Here is a 16,462-nt window from a genome sequence, read left to right on the forward strand (position 1 = left end):
AGTCCTGGGAGATGGCACCTGTGGGTGGCCATATGCCCAGATGGCTCTCGTGGGCCTGGGCCAGGAGCCTGAAGACAAGGTGTAGCCCACCCCCTACAGCCCCGGAAAGTGGTTCTTGGGTTTCTCTCACCCCCAGTGCCTATATGTCTGCCTCCCGGCACTCCTGGAGTGCCCCCCGTTCCAGACGGAGCGCCGAGAGAGCTGGCTCCCGGTGCCCGCACTCCCTGAGGAGCTGCGCCGCGTCGTGTCGGTGTACCAGGCCGCACTGGACCTCCTGCGGCAACTGCAGGTGCACCCCGAGGTGGCCGCCCAGATGCTTGCCTACCTCTTCTTCTTCTCGGGCACGCTGCTCTTCAACCAGCTCCTGGACAAGGGTGAGCGCCTGGGCCTGCAGGGGTGCTGAGCGTCACTCCCTAAAGAGCCCAGGCCTTGGTGGGAGAGGGCAGGGCGCGGCCTGGGGGGCCACGGGAGCTCCAGAGAGCAGCAAGGGGGTAGGTAACCATGTCTATGCTGGGGAAGGGTGAGCAGCATAGGCTGTCCAGAACTGCCCAGTGCCCACGTGAGCCAGAAGCAACCAGGTAAAGCCCCACAGGTGCCTGCTTTATTTACCCCACCTGCCAAGGCACCCCATCATCATCTAAGGCCCTGAGCTCAGGTGCCTTCAAGCTAGCAGCACCTCCCCGTCGCAAGCACCAATATCACAAATGCCCTGTGGGCTGCCCTTCGCCTCCCACCGCCATCAAGCCTGGGGAGCGGCTGTCGCCTTGAAGACTGAGGCCAGTTTATGTCTGTCCTTGGACTGTGCTGTCCCATCCTGTGGACTGGACATACCCTCTCTTCCATCTCCCCCTCCCCAGGCCCTTCCCTGAGCTGCTTCCACTGGCCCCGAGGGGTCCAGGCCTCTGCCCGCCTGCAGCAGTTTCTGGAGTGGACCAGGAGCGAGGGCCTCGGGGCAGCTGGGGAGCGCTTCTTCCGGAAGCTCTCCTGCACCCTCCACCTGCTGGCCACGCCCAGCGCCCAGCTCATCCAGGTTAGGGTACCCTGTGGTGGGTGGCCGGCAGGCCAGTGGAGGGCTGGGGCCACGTGTATTGCTCTGGGGTCTGCACCTTGCAGAATAGAGCAGGGCAAGAGGACCCGGCTTCCAGATCCAGAAAGTGGGTCCCGCCCTTGAACCAGGATCCAAGTGGGATGATAGGCCTGAATGAGCATGCCCACTGCTAGGTTGCTTCCTACAGTCTGAGGTAGAGATCCTGTTTCCTGCAGGTTCCCAGTTCTCTGCTGGAGGCCTGGTGACATGATGCCTGCCTTGTGTGTGCACGTTGGTCCAGGCACTCAGGGTGTCGCCCGCTGCCCCCTGAGGCAATTGAGGGTCAATAGCCACTCATGATGTGACAGGGCGCCCCTGGGCCCCCTGTTGCCACACCTGGCTCCCAAGCACACCTTGGGTGTTCTGGGCCCCAGGGCTGTGGTGGGTTGCAGGATGCCTCTGACCTGAGCTCCCCATCTCCAGATGAGCTGGGCCACCCTGCGGGCCACGTTTCCAGCCCTGAGCCCCGCACAGCTGCACCGGCTGCTGACACAGTACCAGTTGGCCTCCGCCATGGGCCCCATGAGTGCCTGGGAGCCAGGCGCTCAGGACAGCCCTGACGCCTTCCAGTCAGGTGAGACCATGGGGAGGGAGGGGCTGAGGGAGGCCGGGCTCTTCACCCCAGGCCCAGAAAGTGCAGGGCAGCCTGGCATCTGCCTAGGAACCTCCAAGGGCTCCAAGGCCCGAGGTCAGACCCAGCCCTGAGCGCTGGGCTTGGCCCTCTGCCTCTCATGGAGGTTCTGGCTGGGGCTCGGCCGGCACAGGCCCAGAGCCCATGGGGTCACTTCCAGGTGCTGAGCACATGTGGCTGCATGGCTTTACCTGGTGCATGGACACGTGCATGTGTGCTTTTTCACGTGGCTTCACCTCCTATGGAATACAGAAGGTGCTAGAAGATTTCACTATGGATGCAGTTGGCACTTCTGCTGTTTTCCCCCTCAGGCCTGGTGGCCTGAATGCCCCTGGGGGCCCCCCTGTCCTTACTGAATGGTGTGGGAAGCCTGCTACCTGGAGGGGGGTGGGGAGAGCTCAGGGTGGCCTGGCAGTGCCTGCCACCCGGGCCCAGGAAGCATCACATTGTCATGAGCCGGGCCCACGTGCCCACAGGCTCGCGGGTCTGTGCACCCCAAGTGAGGGCAGCTGGGTCACGATGGCCTTGCCCCACTGCAGAGGACGTGCTGGAGTCCTACGAGCACCCCCCGCCCATTGTGCTGCCCAGCGAGGGCTTCCAGGTGGACCTGGAGGCCGACTGCCTGGACGACGGTGTCTACCAGCACCTGCTCTACGTCCGCCACTTCTTGTGGGGCCTGCGGGGCCCTGGCAGCCCTGGTGGCACGCCCGCCCCCACAGGGGCCCTTGAGGTATGGAGACGGGGCGAGCAGGCCCTGCTTTGGGATCGAGGGGCAAGTCTAGAAGCAGGTAGGCTGCCCATCCTTAGGGCCTGATTGTGTCTGTCTGTCCCCCCTAGGGCAGTGCGTACCGCACCACCCTCGAGGGGCACCTGCAAGGCCAGGGCTGCCCCGTGGCATCCAAGGATGCCAGCAGAGGAGCCCTCGAAGCTGCCCCAGTGCGTGCTCCTTCTGCTGCTGGGCCTCTGGGGGCACAGGGCCTCCCAGTAAGGCAGTCTGTCCGCAAGGGCTCCCAAGCCGGCCCCCCACAGCCCGACTCTTCCTGCCTGCTCACACCCCCAAGCACTCCACTGGGCCTGGAGCCTGGAGGCCCCAGCTGGCCAGAGCCCGGTGGCCACTCTGGAAAAGTGGCCCCTGAAGGACAGAGAAATGGGCCGCATGGCCCCCCAGCTGCAGTTCTGGAAGGTGAGGCCAGGCCCTGTTCACGTCCATGCGGCATCCTCAGGTGCCATCCTACCTGAGGGCACTGGGTTTCTGGAACCAACCCCCGTGCCTGGGCTCTGGAGGGTGTAGCCAGGTGGGAAGGTGCACGAGGCCCTACCCCGGGCAGATGTGGTCCATGGGCTGCCACTTCTAAGCACTGTCCAGGTGATGAGTGTGGGAACCAGAGTCTCGCCTCCACACAGGTAGAGGGATGTGGAGGCACACTGGGCCGGGAGCATGCACTGTGTGCTGCCTGTGCCTGGGCGCAGCTGGGCCAGGCTGGGCTGGGCACCCAGAGCCAAACAGTCACCCCTGGGAATCCAGCTTCAGGATGGAGCTTGAGGTACCCTGCGGTTGGCATCCCCTGCAGAGGGGCCCAAGGCCAGCTACCTGCTCGGGTGCTCCAGACCCATGGTCAGCTGAGAGGCCTGAGTGCCACCATGGAGGGGTGGCCGGTTGTGGGTGCAACCCTCCAGAGGACGGACAGTTTCCACTTGGGTATGCAGGGAGGAGGAAGACTCTGGCCTTGGGAGATGCAGCCTGAGGGCCACCAGTGTCCTGCACAAGACCAGAAGTGCCCTTCCAGAGACAGGGAGGAGCGCCCCATGGGTGCACATGGGTTCTGCACACGGCTTCCCTGGGCTCGTCCTGATTTATGTCCTCTGGGGGGTCCTGTACTCTGACCCCTGGGCCTCATCCCCGTCCCCCTTCTTGTCCCACCTAGGAGACGCAGCCACTGCAGCGGATGAGCCCACCGTACCCTCCAGCCGCAGCTCCAGCACCGACGACTTCTGCTACGTGTTCATGGTGGAGCTGGAGCGCGGCCCGGCGGGGCTGGGCATGGGCCTGATCGATGGGATGGTGAGGATGGGCTCCTCCAACCCCTCCTGCTCACAGGCCCGGAGGAGGGCAGGGAGGCCCAGCCCGCTGTGCCTCCGCCTCTGGGCCCTCAGGTTCATCCTGGGCTTTGGGAAGTGGGGCTTGGTGCCCTGTGCTCCATGTGCCTATGGGTAAAGGGTCCGTGTGCAGGGCCTTGCTGGAAGGGGTGCCCGCCACCCAAGTCCTGAGGCCTCTGCTTCTCCCCAGCACACGCCCTTGGGCACCCCAGGACTCTACATTCAGACTCTGCTACCAGGCAGCCCCGCGGCATCTGATGGGCGGCTGTCGCTGGGTGACCGCATCCTGGAGGTGAACGGCAGCAGCCTGATGGGCGTCGGCTACCTGAGGTAGGGTAGCGATGGGGTCTACGGGAGGGGTGCTGGGCTCACCAGCCCCTGGTCCTCTTGCACTTGTGCATGGGGCCTGCATGGGGGCAGGGGAGGGATGGGGATCTGTACAGTGGTGGCCTTAGCTCCTCAGTCTCACCTCCTCGTCCTCCATCCCAGAGCTGTGGACCTCATCCGGCATGGTGGCAAGAAGATGCGGTTTCTGGTTGCCAAGTCCAACACGGAAACCGCCAAGAAGATCCGCTTCCGCACACCCCCCACCTAGGGAGGTGCGGACCCCCGCCCGACCCAGCCCCCGTCCTAGAGACTGCAGGGCCCTTCCACTCCACCCTGCCTCCCAGCTAGGGAGCTGCAGGGGGAGCCCCCTGCCCCCCATCTGCACCCCCTGACAGCGCTGCCACCTGCAGCAAGCCCCAAGGCTGGTTTCCAGGTTGTGCGCTTCCTCCTCCACGGGGACACACCTGTCGATAGTGTACATCTTAGTGTATATTTTATTTATGACAGATGACACTAAGTTGTGATGTTTCTTACAGAGCTTTTATGTTTAAAGACTTTAATGAGAGTTTGGACTCAATAAGCTGTGTTTGATATTGTGGCAGGGCTGCGTGGTAGCTGCCCATCACCATGAGCTGCCCTTCCCGCCCCAGGACAGCAGCTAGGACAAGGGCCAGAGCCCCAAAGAAGTGGGGTCCAGTCTGTACCCCTGCCCAGCATGGCCCCGAGAGGGTCTAGAAACCCTTGTTCGCAGGACCAGACCAGCTCAGTACCCTTAGTCTATCCTGCGCTCCAGCTTCTCCCAGAGGCCTCCGTTCCTCTGTTCCTCTTGGGTCACCACAGCCCAAGCCCAGTACCCAGCTGCAGGTCAGACTCCCCAGCCGCACCCATGTCCACCTGGCCGCCATCCCTTCGCCCAGCCAGCCAACGGGGCAAGGGGGCAGGGCCATGCCGGCATCCGGGTGACGGCCAGCATGACCATCAGTGGGTGGTCAAATTCTGGGCCAGGGCTAAGGGGTCCCAGGCACACACCACAGGGCCCAGCCCTTACTGCAGTGGCCTGGGAGCCCAGTCATGGGGCCTCACCACCCTGTGCTGCCGCCTGCTGACCAGAAAGCTGTCATGTGGTGACTGTGCCAGGCCAGTGGCTCATCCCACTAATTCTAGTCCTAGGCCAACCTGAGGTAGGAAAAACAACAACAACAACAAAAAACCAATGAGACTCCTATTTACAGTTAGCTAGCAAAAGCTAGGCTGGAGGTGCTGCTCAAGTGGTAGAACGCCAGCTAAAAGTGAAAAGGGGGCTGGGGACACATAGCTGGACCCAGGAGATCCTTAGAGCCTGGAGTTAAGCCAAGGCCCAAGCCCAGGGAGGTGCTGCTCGAATGGGCAGCTAGCTCTTCTCACTCCCCTGCTGCTGCCAGTGTCAGGACCAAGCTTCACAAAAGCACCTCTCCCCTATGGGATCTGAAAGCCTGGCCTGCGGGCACCCTACTGCTGGGGTGTCCCAGCCCCACAGTCCCCGTGTCCTACAGGTAGACTGGGAGACGGGTGCTAAGACTTGACTGGCAACGGGGTGGGGCCCAGCCGGCCAGGAACTGGTGGGCAGCGCCACCTGGCGGCCACATCTGTTTGACTCTAGCTGGGACTTTGGGACTTGTAGCTTCTGGAATACTGAACTCAGGACCTGCAGGCAGGCCTGTTCTACGCCCCCCCCCCCCCCCCCCATGGCACTGAGCCCAAACCTCCTAAACAGGGCCCTGGGGCAGGTGCTGGACCTAGCAGCGGCTTCCACACCCCTCGGATTACTTGGGAGTGTCATGTACACAAGTACTGGACCTCAACCAGAGCCAGCCCTGCACATGGAGGCTGGACAGGAAGGTCCCAGGCTCCAGAGCTGTGACTAGACTCCTGGGACCTGGCCATCTCCCTGCATGCAGAAGGGAAGTTCCATGATGAGCTTGGGGTTTAAAGGTTTATTTTCAGTATGTGTCTCCAAATCATGTAGAGACAAGGAAGAGGCAACAGGTTAAACAGTTTGAGTCCACCCCAAAGAAAATGCAAAGGGCCAAGCAGCGCCACTCCAAGGCCCACTCCGCCCGGCCATGGCAGCAGGGGTGGGGAAAAGGCCCAGGCAGCGGCCCCCCTCCCCTCCCACATGACTCTCATCACCTTGGCCCAAATTTGGCCCCAAGTCCTGGTTGGAGACCAGGCTCTTGACAGCCTGCATCCCCAGCTGCTGTCCCTTCACCCGGGCTGGCCGGCCTCCTTGTCCACCAGCCGGCTGACGGTGCGCAGGGCCAGGGGCAGGGCCGTGTTGGTGTCGCGGTGGTAGCGGGGGTGGCACACATCCACGCTCGGTGTGAGCACAAATTGGGCCACGCTGGGCATCTTGAGCAGAGTCAGGAGCTCGGTGGCCCGTGTGCGGATGGGTTCTGTGTCCTCCCGGGGTGCAGAACCAGGGGCTGGGTTCTGGCTCAGTGTCCTCATCTTCGACAAGAACAGAGACACCCTGGGGGCAGGGGGTCCCAGCTGGTTAGCTGGGGGTCTTGGTGGAGGCCCATCCCCCCAAAGCAGCCAGCTCAGAGTAGCTGGCTAGTGTGGTCTGTGGTGGGGCACCCCTCCCGTGGGTACCTGGGGATCAGGTCTTGGCTCCGGGAGGCCAGTTTGGTCAGTGTGGTTATGAGCACAGTGATGAGCTGCGGAGGGCACCTGGGCAGGTCAGCGGAGGGCCGGGACTGGGTGACCTCAAACAGCAAGGCCTCCAGGGCTTCAAAGAACTTGTTGATCTGCTCTACCGTGCACCGCCGGTCACAGGCCACGGACAGGTACTCGCCCACGGCCCACACCTAGGCCAGAGATGGAGACGTAGCCTGCACCAGGCCTCCAGGGAGGTGGCAGGGGAGCCCACCGCACCCCGCTTACCACGCAGGTGAGCACACTCCCGTGGCTGTGGATGCTGCTCACGCTTCCCCCGATGCCCAGCAGCTCCCTGGCCAGCTCCACCACCAGCGCCGGCTTCCGCTGGCACAGCACCAGCAGCTGGCTGCCCAGCACCCTGCCGGAGAGTGGGGGCTGCCTGCGGGCCGGCCAGCTCTGCCCAGAGCCTGGGCCCGCAGCCAGGGCGGATCTGGGAGCCCCTCAATGGGTTAACAGCTGAGGATCCTCCTGTCCCCAGAGCCTCACACCAGGACACCAGGACGAGGTCTGGTGGCGCTGGCCCTTGTGGATCTTGGGGCCTTAGGACACGCCCAGAGGGCAGCGGGCCCTGGAAAGGGGACCTGAGCCAGCCCTGAAGTCGGAGTTGGTGCAGAAAGACAAAAGAACATTCTGGAAGGGGACAGAGTTTAGGCTGGCCTGGGGTAGATGGGCAGGGGGAGGGGTGCGCACCTGTGCACGCGGGCCTTGAACCCCGCCACCTGGTAGAGGGAGTCGCTTCTCTCCAGGATCAACAGTGCTAGCTGGTTGATTAGGGTCCCATCTGCGACCTGGGGGTGAGGAGAGGGGGGCTCCATGCACCCCACCATCTTCCATGCTTGGGGAGGGGGTGGCCAGGCCCAGGGGCGCCTTGTCCCCTGCCTCAGGCCAGGGCAGGACATGCAGGAGGGTGGGCTGAGCCCCCACTCCTGTTCTGCACTCCTGTGGACGCAGCGCTGCAAGGCCACAGCAAAGGAATTTTCCCAGACAGCCCCGTGCCCACACCCAGCAGCTGGACATCAGGGAGGGGCCAGCGGCTGCACCCCAGCCTGTGGGGATGAGGGGGACACTGCTCTGGTTCTCCAGCCCCGCAGGCCACATCCCTGTTCCAGCAAGGGCGGTGCGCTAGGCCGGCTCACCTGGGTCACTGCGGAGAAGAAGGCGCGGAGCAGGGCGGGCACCGCCTCAGCGCACTGCACCACGCGGGCGCAGCTGGCCAGGGGCTGCAGCAGCTGGTGGAGAGGCGTCAGCCTGCGGACATGGCCAGCCCCTGAGTGCCCGCCATGTCCACGCAAGCCCAGTTCCCACTGCTGCCCTGGGCCTGGGGAGACCCCGGGGACATGGCTGCACCCCCGGGTTAGTGGAGCCTGAGCCCTCCCCCACCTCCGTGTCTCCCTCTGGACAGCAGGGCCCGTGGGGGCTGGGCGGGCAGCAGGTCAGTACAGGGCCACTTGAGCATCTGACCTTTCCACAGAGCCGCTGGCCTTGGCGCGCAGCAGGTGCTGGAAGAGCCCCTGGAACTGGGGGTTCCTGAAGGCCTCCAGGCAGCTGGGGGTCCTGATGGAGGCGTCCCACAGCGGCCTGTCTGACGGGGTAGCCGAGCTCCTGGGTGGACAAAGGCCCAAGGCCTGATTGGGACGTGGCTCCTGGCCTAGGCCACCCACGGTCAACTTAACCTCTGACCCCAGGGCAATGTCACAGTGACCACACGGGCCTCTTCTGGCTTTTCCTCCCAGGTGGTGGCCTGTGGCATCCGCAGTGGGGTACAGGGATGGGGGGGCCCTCCAGTCACCTGAGCTGCAGATCCAGCGCGGCGGTGAGGCAGGGCAGGTCCAGCAGGGCATGCAGCATCTCCACGGCCAAGCTGGCATCCACCAGGCCTGGGAGCAGCGCCACAAACTCAGACGTGAGAGGTGGGCTGTGCCACGCCAGGAGCTGTGGGACACCCAGAGGCACTGGCTGCCGTCGCCACACGCTGGCCACACTGAGGCTGGCATCGGACCTCCCCACCCTCACCCGCCCACAAGCCAGCTGTGGACGCGTCCTCCTGTTCCCCTCCTGCTTGCTCTTTTGGTCATTTGAACTCCGGGCCTCACTTCCTGGGCCTCTTACCACGCAAGCCACAGGTTCAGAACTCACTTTTGCCCTGGCCTGTCTCACACCATGCTGCTCTTCCTACCTGTGCCATCTGAGCAGCTGAGATGCTGAGCGTGGTGCCAGCTAATTGGGCGAGAAGGTGGGGGATTCTAAGTTTTCTTGGGCTTAGGCTGGTTTCTAACGGATCCTTCCATTTTACTAATGATTGAATCAGTCACCCTCTACAAACTACAAATGCCCACGGAAGTGCCAGTTTAAAAAGCTATGGTACAGATGGGCATTGGAAGGGCTGAGTGTGCCGGGCAAAGAGCGCTCCTGGTTAAGCCAGGCATGGTGACACCCATCTGTAATCTCAGCACTTGGGGAGCTATGGAAAGATCCGCTGAGCAGGAAGCTAGTTTGGACAAAGTTGTTGAGATCCTGTCTCAAAAGCAAAAATGCCAGGAGGCAGAGCTTAGGAAGATCGCAGTTTGAGGTCTCAGCCAAAGCATGGGGCCCCCACTCCACATTAAGACAGGAATGGCAGTTCACATCTGTAACACCAGCTAAAGAAGCCTAATTGGAGATCAAAGACCAAGGGTATCCCAGGGCAAAAGTTCAATACTCTACCTGAAAAAGAAAGCAAAAAGGACTGGGGGTCTCTAGGATTGTGACACTCCTGAGTTCAAAGCCCAGCACTACAGAAGCCCCACGAGTTTATGCAAGCTTCACAAAGAGAAGATGACAGAGCCACACATGCCCCCCCGCCTCCCCTCCCACTTTGGACCCCACCTTCCTGGCTGGGACTACAGAGGGCAAAACACCAGGCCCAGCTCCCCCCAGCCCACCTCCCACCCCCCTGCCCACACACCTTGAAGAGATTGGGGAAGCTGGACCTGAGGAGGCCATGGAGGGGGGTGGGGAACAGGCTCAGGTTGTCCACGCAGAACCGGACCACCTCGAAGGCCAGCACGGGGCTGTGGAAGCGCTCAGAGGGCAAGCTGGTGAAGAGGTGCTGATATACTGCATCCGCGTCCACCACGGCCGCCTCCCCTGGAAGGTGCCACCTCATCAGGGCAAAGTGGCTGCAGCAGTGCCTTCGATGCATCTCAGGGACACTTCTGCTGAGTCTAGGGGCTGTGCGTGCCACGGAGACACCCCAGGCCTCCAGGCCACATCCCACGTGGCCGACCTCGGCCGTCCCCCAAGGCCGCAGAGGTTTCACAGCCCACCCAAGACTCAGCAGAGATGGCCAAGCATGACAGGTTTGCTTCTCTATTCCAACATGTAACCATGATGCCCTTTGTACCACAAGGGCCTGGGATAAACCTCACTCCACAAGGGAGGCAGGAGAGCCTCACCACCCTGGCCTCCCCGCTCTGCCTTCCCTGCCTCAGGCCTCACCGTGGTTCAGGAAGAACTGGGCGAGAGCCAGCAGGGCCCGCTCGCTGCCCGGGTCTGCGCCCAGCCGACCGTGCAGGGCCTTCAGGCAGGACAGGGTGCGGTAGAGGAAGGACGGCTCCTGCCGGCACAGCACATCCAGCACCAGCACAGCCTCCACCACACACTGTGGGGGTGCCAGGCCATGTCACAGACTGGCCCCCGGGCCACCCCGTCCCCCACCACCCTGCCTCACTGGCCACTCACAGCTTTCTGCAGGTCAGAGTCCCCTTTCCTCAGCGCTCCTGGGGGGAGGGGGAGAGCAAGGTCAGCCTCCAAACTGCCTTGAGAGGGGGTGTCCTGCACGTGGGGACAGTGACTGTGGGGACAGTGACCGCAGGGGCGGGGACGACCCGGCCTGGGACTCACGCCGGTTGCTCTGCTCGATGAGGCGCTGACAGTACTCGAAGGCCACTTCCCGCAGCCGCTCCCGCGGGGGCAGCAGGCGGCCCGCAGTGGAGGCCGCGGACAGCACGGACAGCGTGGAGCCCTCCAGCTCCGACTTGTCATCTGCGGGAGACGGGGCTCAGGGGGTGGCGGGGTGGCTGGGCAGGACGGGCTCCTGGGATTCCAGGCAGGGAGCACCACACCCGTTCCCAGCTGCAACCTCTCCCGGGAAGTCTACACTGTCTGGAGCTCTAGTTTTGAGCTCCGGGCCAGGGTGCCTTCCTGACTCTTCAGCTCAAGGCTGGCGCTCTACCATGTTGAGCCACAGTGCTGCTTAGTTTGCTGGTGGTTCATTGGAGAGAAGAGCCTTGTGGGGGCTGGGGATATGGCCTAGTGGCAAGAGTGTTTGCCTCGCATACATGAAGCCCTGGGTTCGACTCCTCAGCACCACATATATAGAAAAAGCCAGAAGTGGCACTGTGGCTCAAGTGGCAGAGTGCTAGCCTTGAGCAAAAAGAAGCCAGGGATGGTGCTCAGGCCCTGAGTTCAAGCCCCAGGACTGGCAAAAAAACAAAAACAACAACAAAAGAGACTTGTGAACTTTCCTGCCCAGGCTAGCTTTGAACCTAACCACCCAGGGTTTGTGGAGCAGGTGGAATTCAGTGAGGTTGTCCCAATAACCTCATGGCCCTGCCCCCAATGTGAGGGACCCTGGATGTGTAAGGGACTCCAGGGTGACTGGGTGGCAGATGGCCTGTGCCAGGTGCTCTAGCCTGCAGCATGTCAGGGGCATCGAGGCCCGGCAGGCCTCCCCCCTCACCGGGCCTGTCCGTCCTCGGGGCACACCTGCGCCGGGGCTCCCTGGCTCTTCAGGCCCGCTGTGCAGCAGCCAGGCCCGCAGCAGGGAGAAGGCCTGCACGTTGAGCCACTGGTCCTCTGTGAAGTGCTGGCCCGTGGACAGCACCGTGAAGAAGTCTGAGGCCACCGCCCCGTCCACCTCAGTGATGGGGGCTGGCTGCAGGAGGAAGGACGGGCTGAGGGGGAGGAAGCTACAGGGGATGGGGTGTGTGTTGCTGCTCCCTCAGGTCCACACCCCAACACGCAGGAACACCACATTGTCCCCAGGGCCGGTATCCTGCAGCCTCCACGGGCCTGGCCCCGAGCACACAGACCCCAGATGGAGGTGGCCATGGGAAGGGGGGATTGGAGGCTGCCTGTGGGGGACCCGGAGCTCCCTGAGGGCTCTAGGCCTCACCTGCCGGGCCCGGGGTGTGGAGAAGAAGCCCCCCACAAGCGGAGGCCCCTGCTGGACACTGGCGTAGCGGAGCCAGTCTGCCAGCCTCTTGCTGAGCAGGTCGATCTGGTCTGTGGGAGTGGGGTTCAGGGAGGAACAGGGTGAGATGATGCAGACCCACAGCCCCCCAACATGCTGAAGCCCCACTCTCCTGCCTCCCCCAGCCACAGGGCAACGCGGGAGGCACACGCACCGCCCTGGAGGGTGTCCGGGGCGAGGCCCATGAGCTTGGGCACGATGGGGAGGAGGGATCTGGGGCTGGACCCGTCCGGCTGCCGGCTCTCGAGGACGGTGAAGATATGCTGCCCCACGCTTCTCACCTCCTGTCTCCTGTCACCCTGCAAACCAAACACAGCAAGCACTAAGCAACAGCTCCCCCACACTGGGAGGCAGTGGCCACGGCACGCTGGTCACTGGGGCCTGATGGGGAGGTGGCTGTAGAAACTGGGGGTCCAAGGGCCAGTGGCTCACACCTGTAATCTAAGCTGCTCAGGAGGCTGAGATCAGAAGATTCATGGTTTGAAGCCAACCCAGGCAGGAAAGTGTGTGACTCGTATCTCCAATGAACCAGCAAAAAGTCACCAGAAGTGGAGTTGTGGCTCAAGTGGTAGAGTGCCGCCATCAGCAAAAAGGCCAGGCAAAAACATAAGGCCCTCAGTTCAAGCCTCAGTAGTGGCACTAAGTCAGTCAATGCAGCTGCAAGGCGGGGAGGACTCTGCCCTGGTGTGCGCTTCCTACACTGCTGCTGTGCCCCTCAGGTGCTGGGGAAGCAAAGCCTCTCCGACTAGAGCCCCACGGCTGGCCCCAGGAAGACAGCTCAACCTGCTCCTGCCATAGAGCGGGCAGGGCTGGAGCCCCTCACACAGGCTGCGTCAAACCTCCCAGCGCAGATGTGGCCCAGCTCCTCCAATGAGGATGGGGGCACAGGAGGCCCCACCCCAAGGCTATCCACTTACTCCAGGCCAGGAGGACCACAGAGGATGGACCCAGTCTCTCCCACAAGTACACCGTTGGGAAGAGAAAAGCCAGTACTTGAAGATAAGCACAGCTGCCAGTGCAGTGGGGAACACCTATAATCCCAGCCCCCAGAAGGCTGAGGCAGGGGGATCAAAAGTTCCAGGCCAGCCTAGGCTACACAGTGATGTCCTGTCTCTAAATTAAAAAAAAAAAGAAAGAAAGAAAAAAAAAAGAGGGCTGGGAATGTGGCTTAGTGGTAGAGTGCTTGCCTAGCATGCATGAAGCCCTGGGTTCGATTCCACAGCACCACATAAACAGAAAAGGCCAGAAGTGGCGCCGTGGCCTAAGTAGTAGAGTGCTCGCCTTGAGCAAAAGAAGCTCAGGGGCAGCACTCAGGCCTTGAGTTCAAGCCACAGGACTGGAAAAAGAAAAGAAAAATGTAGGGAAGCACGTGGAAATGTCCTATTTTCTGGGGTTGCTTCTTGTGATTTGGGAGTCGGGGGACAGCAGCAGTTTCCTTTTGCTTGCCACTGTCATGCAGGGCCACTAGTCGGCTATGTGAATGGCTCCGTGACTGCCACGTGTGCCCCAGTGGTGCCCTTGTCACTCCATGCAAGCCCCCCCAGCCCTTCGGAGCCACATGCGCGAGGGACCAGCTTCCGGGAGGGAGGCTTCCGGGTCCGCCTTCCCCGTCACCTATGTCCTCTGCCCGGTAGAGCCATCTCCTGTGCCCAGGCACTCCCGGCAGTGTGGCATTTGCTCTGGAAACATCTGGAAAGGGGGCTGCAGCTCCAATGCCACTGTCACATGTGCCTAGGAATGTCACCTGGGCAGCCCAGACCTTGAGGCCTGGCTTAGCCTTCAACAGTGCCCAGGGTGGCTTGCCAGGCAGGTGGGAGCCGGCACTTTTTAGAGACAGTGGTAACAACTGGTGACAGAAAGGGAACCATTCAGGGACGTAAGGGGCCTTCCCAGAGGCCTTAGGACCACCAGCAAACAGGATGGTAACCCCAAGTGATAAAAATGTTACCTGGGCCAGAAGCACAGAGGCCACGAGGCTCAACTGCCGGATGTTCTGGGCATGCTCACAGGACAGGGTCAGGCTGTCTGAAGGGGACATCTCCCTCAGGATGGCGGCACAGAGGACCTGGAGCTGTTCAGGGCAGGAGGACTGGCAGAGAGTGGCCTGCAGCAGGTCCACGCATGACTTCTCCAGCCTGAGAATGAGACCCCCCCACCCACAGGTGACACATTATGTCACAGCAAGCCCAGGAGAGCTGGCCTGGGTGTGTGTGGAGGTGAGCAGAATGTTTCTTTTTTTTATGTGATGTACAGAGGAGTTACAATTATGTAAGTCAGGTAAAGAATACATTTTTCTTTTTAAAATAATTTTATTTATTTATTGCACTTATGTGGTACCCAAGGAAGCAAACCCAGGGTCTCATGCACACTAGCAAGTACTCTACTACTAAGCCACATTCCTTGCCCTGAACACAGTGTGAAAACTGGCTTAAGTGGACACAGGCTCAGCCACCAAAGCAGTTCTGGAATCAACCTGTCAGTGAATTTCCCCAGGTGTGTTGGTTGTGGAGCTGGGGTCTGCTGGTGCACTCACCTGCGGGGGTACTTGGTGGCAGAGACAATGAGGAAGAGCCTCTGCAAGGCATCCACAGCAGCAGGCCCGGGGGCCTCCTGCAGCAGCTTACTGACTCCAGTGCAGAATCTCCCCAGCTCCTCATCCTGGATTTCCCTGAGCAAGAAAGAGTATCAGGAGGCGTCATCCACACAGGAACCCTGGGTGGGTGCTGACTGACAACCATCTGCCAGCTCTGGCACAATCCCTAACTAGTGAAGAAAGCTAGGCGTATGGCTTCTCAAGCATGGGAAACTTGGGGTGAAGATGAGGGGGAGGGCCTCTGATACAGGTCCCTCCCCTGGATTGGGACCCATTATTCCCAGGTTGTGGCGTGTATGAGTGTGCACGCGCCACTTGGGGCTTAAACTTGGGGCCTGGGCACCATCCCTGAGCTTTTTTGCTCAAGGCTGATACTCTACCACTTGAACCATAGCTCCACTTCCGGCTCTTTCAGTGGTTTAGAGATAGGAGTCTCAGGGACTTTCCTGCGCTGGCTGGCTTTGAACTGCGGTTCTCAGATCTCAGCCTCCTAGAATTATAGGCGGGACCCTGCATGCTACCGACTAGTAGTGCCAACCTCGGGCCTGAAGATGGGAAGTTACTTCTCGGCCGGGCATCGGTGTGATCCCGGCGCTGGGCTCCCTAACGCTAGGACAATTCAGCCTGCGAGACGGCTCACGAACGCTCCAGCGCCGTCAAGCCTTTGGCTGCTCACTCCAGCGGGTCCTGCCCGCCTCCCCTTCCCCCTTCCGCCACTCCCGGCCAGAGGCGGCCCCGGCATGGTCCCAGACTCCAGAGCTGGCACAGATCAGCTTCTGTCGTCGCCCACCCGCGGCCGCCCGCACCTCGCCTGGTGGAGCAGATTTTCCGCGCCGGCTGTGAACATCCCCGTCGTCTCAGGGACTTCCGGGGTCGTGTCATGTGATGTACCACGTGATCGAGCCGCGCCTCGGCACTGTGGCGACGGGCTTCAACCCAGAACACGTCACGTGGGAGGGACAGGCCTTTCGTATCACGTGGCACACCACCCAATCCGGGCAAACAGCGAGAATGGCTCGGTTTCCGGCGCCGCATCGTGCGAGCGGCAGATAGGTCGTCAGCCAATGGGCTTTGGCGGAGAGTACATGGGGCGGGCCTGGAAGCGCCCATCCCAGGGTCCTCCTGGACCACGGAACCTACGTGCTCCGGAACTGTGGCGGTCTTTGGCACTCCTAGACCGGGAACATCTCGCGGTGGACCGCGAAGGGCGGGGCCTCTGGAGGCGACTTGCCCCTTAAAGAGCCCGAGTCCGGCCTTGGTTTCTGTTTCGTGCACGTGTCTGGAGAAATGGTGCGAGCTGCGCGGCCCCGGCCCTAGCTTGGTTTTTGAAGGCACTTTAGCACCTACCTTGGGCTGTATCTACTGCTTTAAAAGCCTATTCGGTCACCCGTCTTCCTTCTATTCCTGTGCCCCTCGTCGCCCACCCCCCAATAAAAAACAAACCAAACAAAAGTAGAACGAAAATTTTATCCGTGCCCCGCCCCCCATCATGGAGCGTCACTGTGTTTCCAAGACGAGGGCGCAGCGGTGTCCGGCTGGGGTGAGAGCTCTGGGCCAGGGTCCGGAGAACTCCGGTGCTACAGTCTGCTCAGCAGGTTGGCGGCTGTGAAGGTGGAGATGGAAGCAGATCGCGTCCCAGGGGCTGGCTAAGGGCCAATTTAAAGGCTACTTGTGCTGCTTCTGAATTAACTGAAAGTCCCCTCTGTCCCTGTTCCCTTGATCTATGCTGCAGTCAACTTTACAATCACCATGGGCTCCAAGGAAGCCCAGACTCACTGAAAACCATCATCTTGTGTG

At 61.6% G+C, this 16,462-nt stretch overlaps 2 protein-coding genes across 2 annotated transcripts in view; one reads left to right on the plus strand and one right to left on the minus strand.

Annotated features, from left to right (window-relative positions):
• The window catches only part of Radil (Rap associating with DIL domain), a 43,223-nt gene extending 38,523 nt beyond the window's left edge, over nucleotides 1-4,700 (plus strand). The window contains exons 8-15 of the mRNA XM_048330016.1: nucleotides 137-374; nucleotides 858-1,030; nucleotides 1,511-1,661; nucleotides 2,258-2,448; nucleotides 2,556-2,901; nucleotides 3,644-3,780; nucleotides 4,006-4,145; nucleotides 4,305-4,700. Coding sequence (XP_048185973.1) covers nucleotides 137-374; nucleotides 858-1,030; nucleotides 1,511-1,661; nucleotides 2,258-2,448; nucleotides 2,556-2,901; nucleotides 3,644-3,780; nucleotides 4,006-4,145; nucleotides 4,305-4,410 — 1,482 coding nt within the window. The 3' untranslated portion in view covers nucleotides 4,411-4,700. The remainder of the gene's footprint in view (nucleotides 1-136; nucleotides 375-857; nucleotides 1,031-1,510; nucleotides 1,662-2,257; nucleotides 2,449-2,555; nucleotides 2,902-3,643; nucleotides 3,781-4,005; nucleotides 4,146-4,304) is intronic.
• Nucleotides 4,701-6,101: 1,401 nt separating this feature from the next.
• Ap5z1 (adaptor related protein complex 5 subunit zeta 1) lies at nucleotides 6,102-15,542 on the minus strand. Its single transcript, XM_048330043.1, has 17 exons — nucleotides 15,472-15,542; nucleotides 14,606-14,740; nucleotides 14,021-14,207; nucleotides 12,227-12,371; nucleotides 11,995-12,104; nucleotides 11,586-11,754; nucleotides 10,722-10,862; nucleotides 10,560-10,597; nucleotides 10,317-10,479; nucleotides 9,784-9,965; nucleotides 8,629-8,771; nucleotides 8,301-8,441; nucleotides 7,976-8,087; nucleotides 7,530-7,627; nucleotides 7,065-7,197; nucleotides 6,774-6,988; nucleotides 6,102-6,651 (listed from the first exon to the last, which is right to left on the minus strand). Exons 1-17 carry the CDS (start codon nucleotides 15,510-15,512, stop codon nucleotides 6,387-6,389), a joined length of 2,418 nt encoding a protein of 805 aa, XP_048186000.1. The 5' UTR covers nucleotides 15,513-15,542; the 3' UTR covers nucleotides 6,102-6,386.
• Between the last annotated feature and the right edge of the window lie 920 nt (nucleotides 15,543-16,462).

This window comes from Perognathus longimembris, chromosome 1, assembly GCF_023159225.1.
Source record: "Perognathus longimembris pacificus isolate PPM17 chromosome 1, ASM2315922v1, whole genome shotgun sequence".
In the NCBI taxonomy this organism is placed as follows: Eukaryota; Metazoa; Chordata; class Mammalia; order Rodentia; family Heteromyidae; genus Perognathus; species Perognathus longimembris.

Bases quoted from the DNA above. Each gene is read 5' to 3' on its own strand.
- Ap5z1 (XM_048330043.1), bottom strand. From the start codon at position 15,512: ATGTTCACAGCCGGCGCGGAAAATCTGCTCCACCAGGCGAG. The intron at 12,105-12,226 runs GTGCGTGTGCCT...CCACTCCCACAG, and splicing joins CCCGGACACCCTCCAGGGCG to ACCAGATCGACCTGCTCAGC. The intron at 10,863-11,585 runs GTGTGCCCCGAG...CGTCTCCCGCAG, and splicing joins GCCAGGGAGCCCCGGCGCAG to ATGACAAGTCGGAGCTGGAG.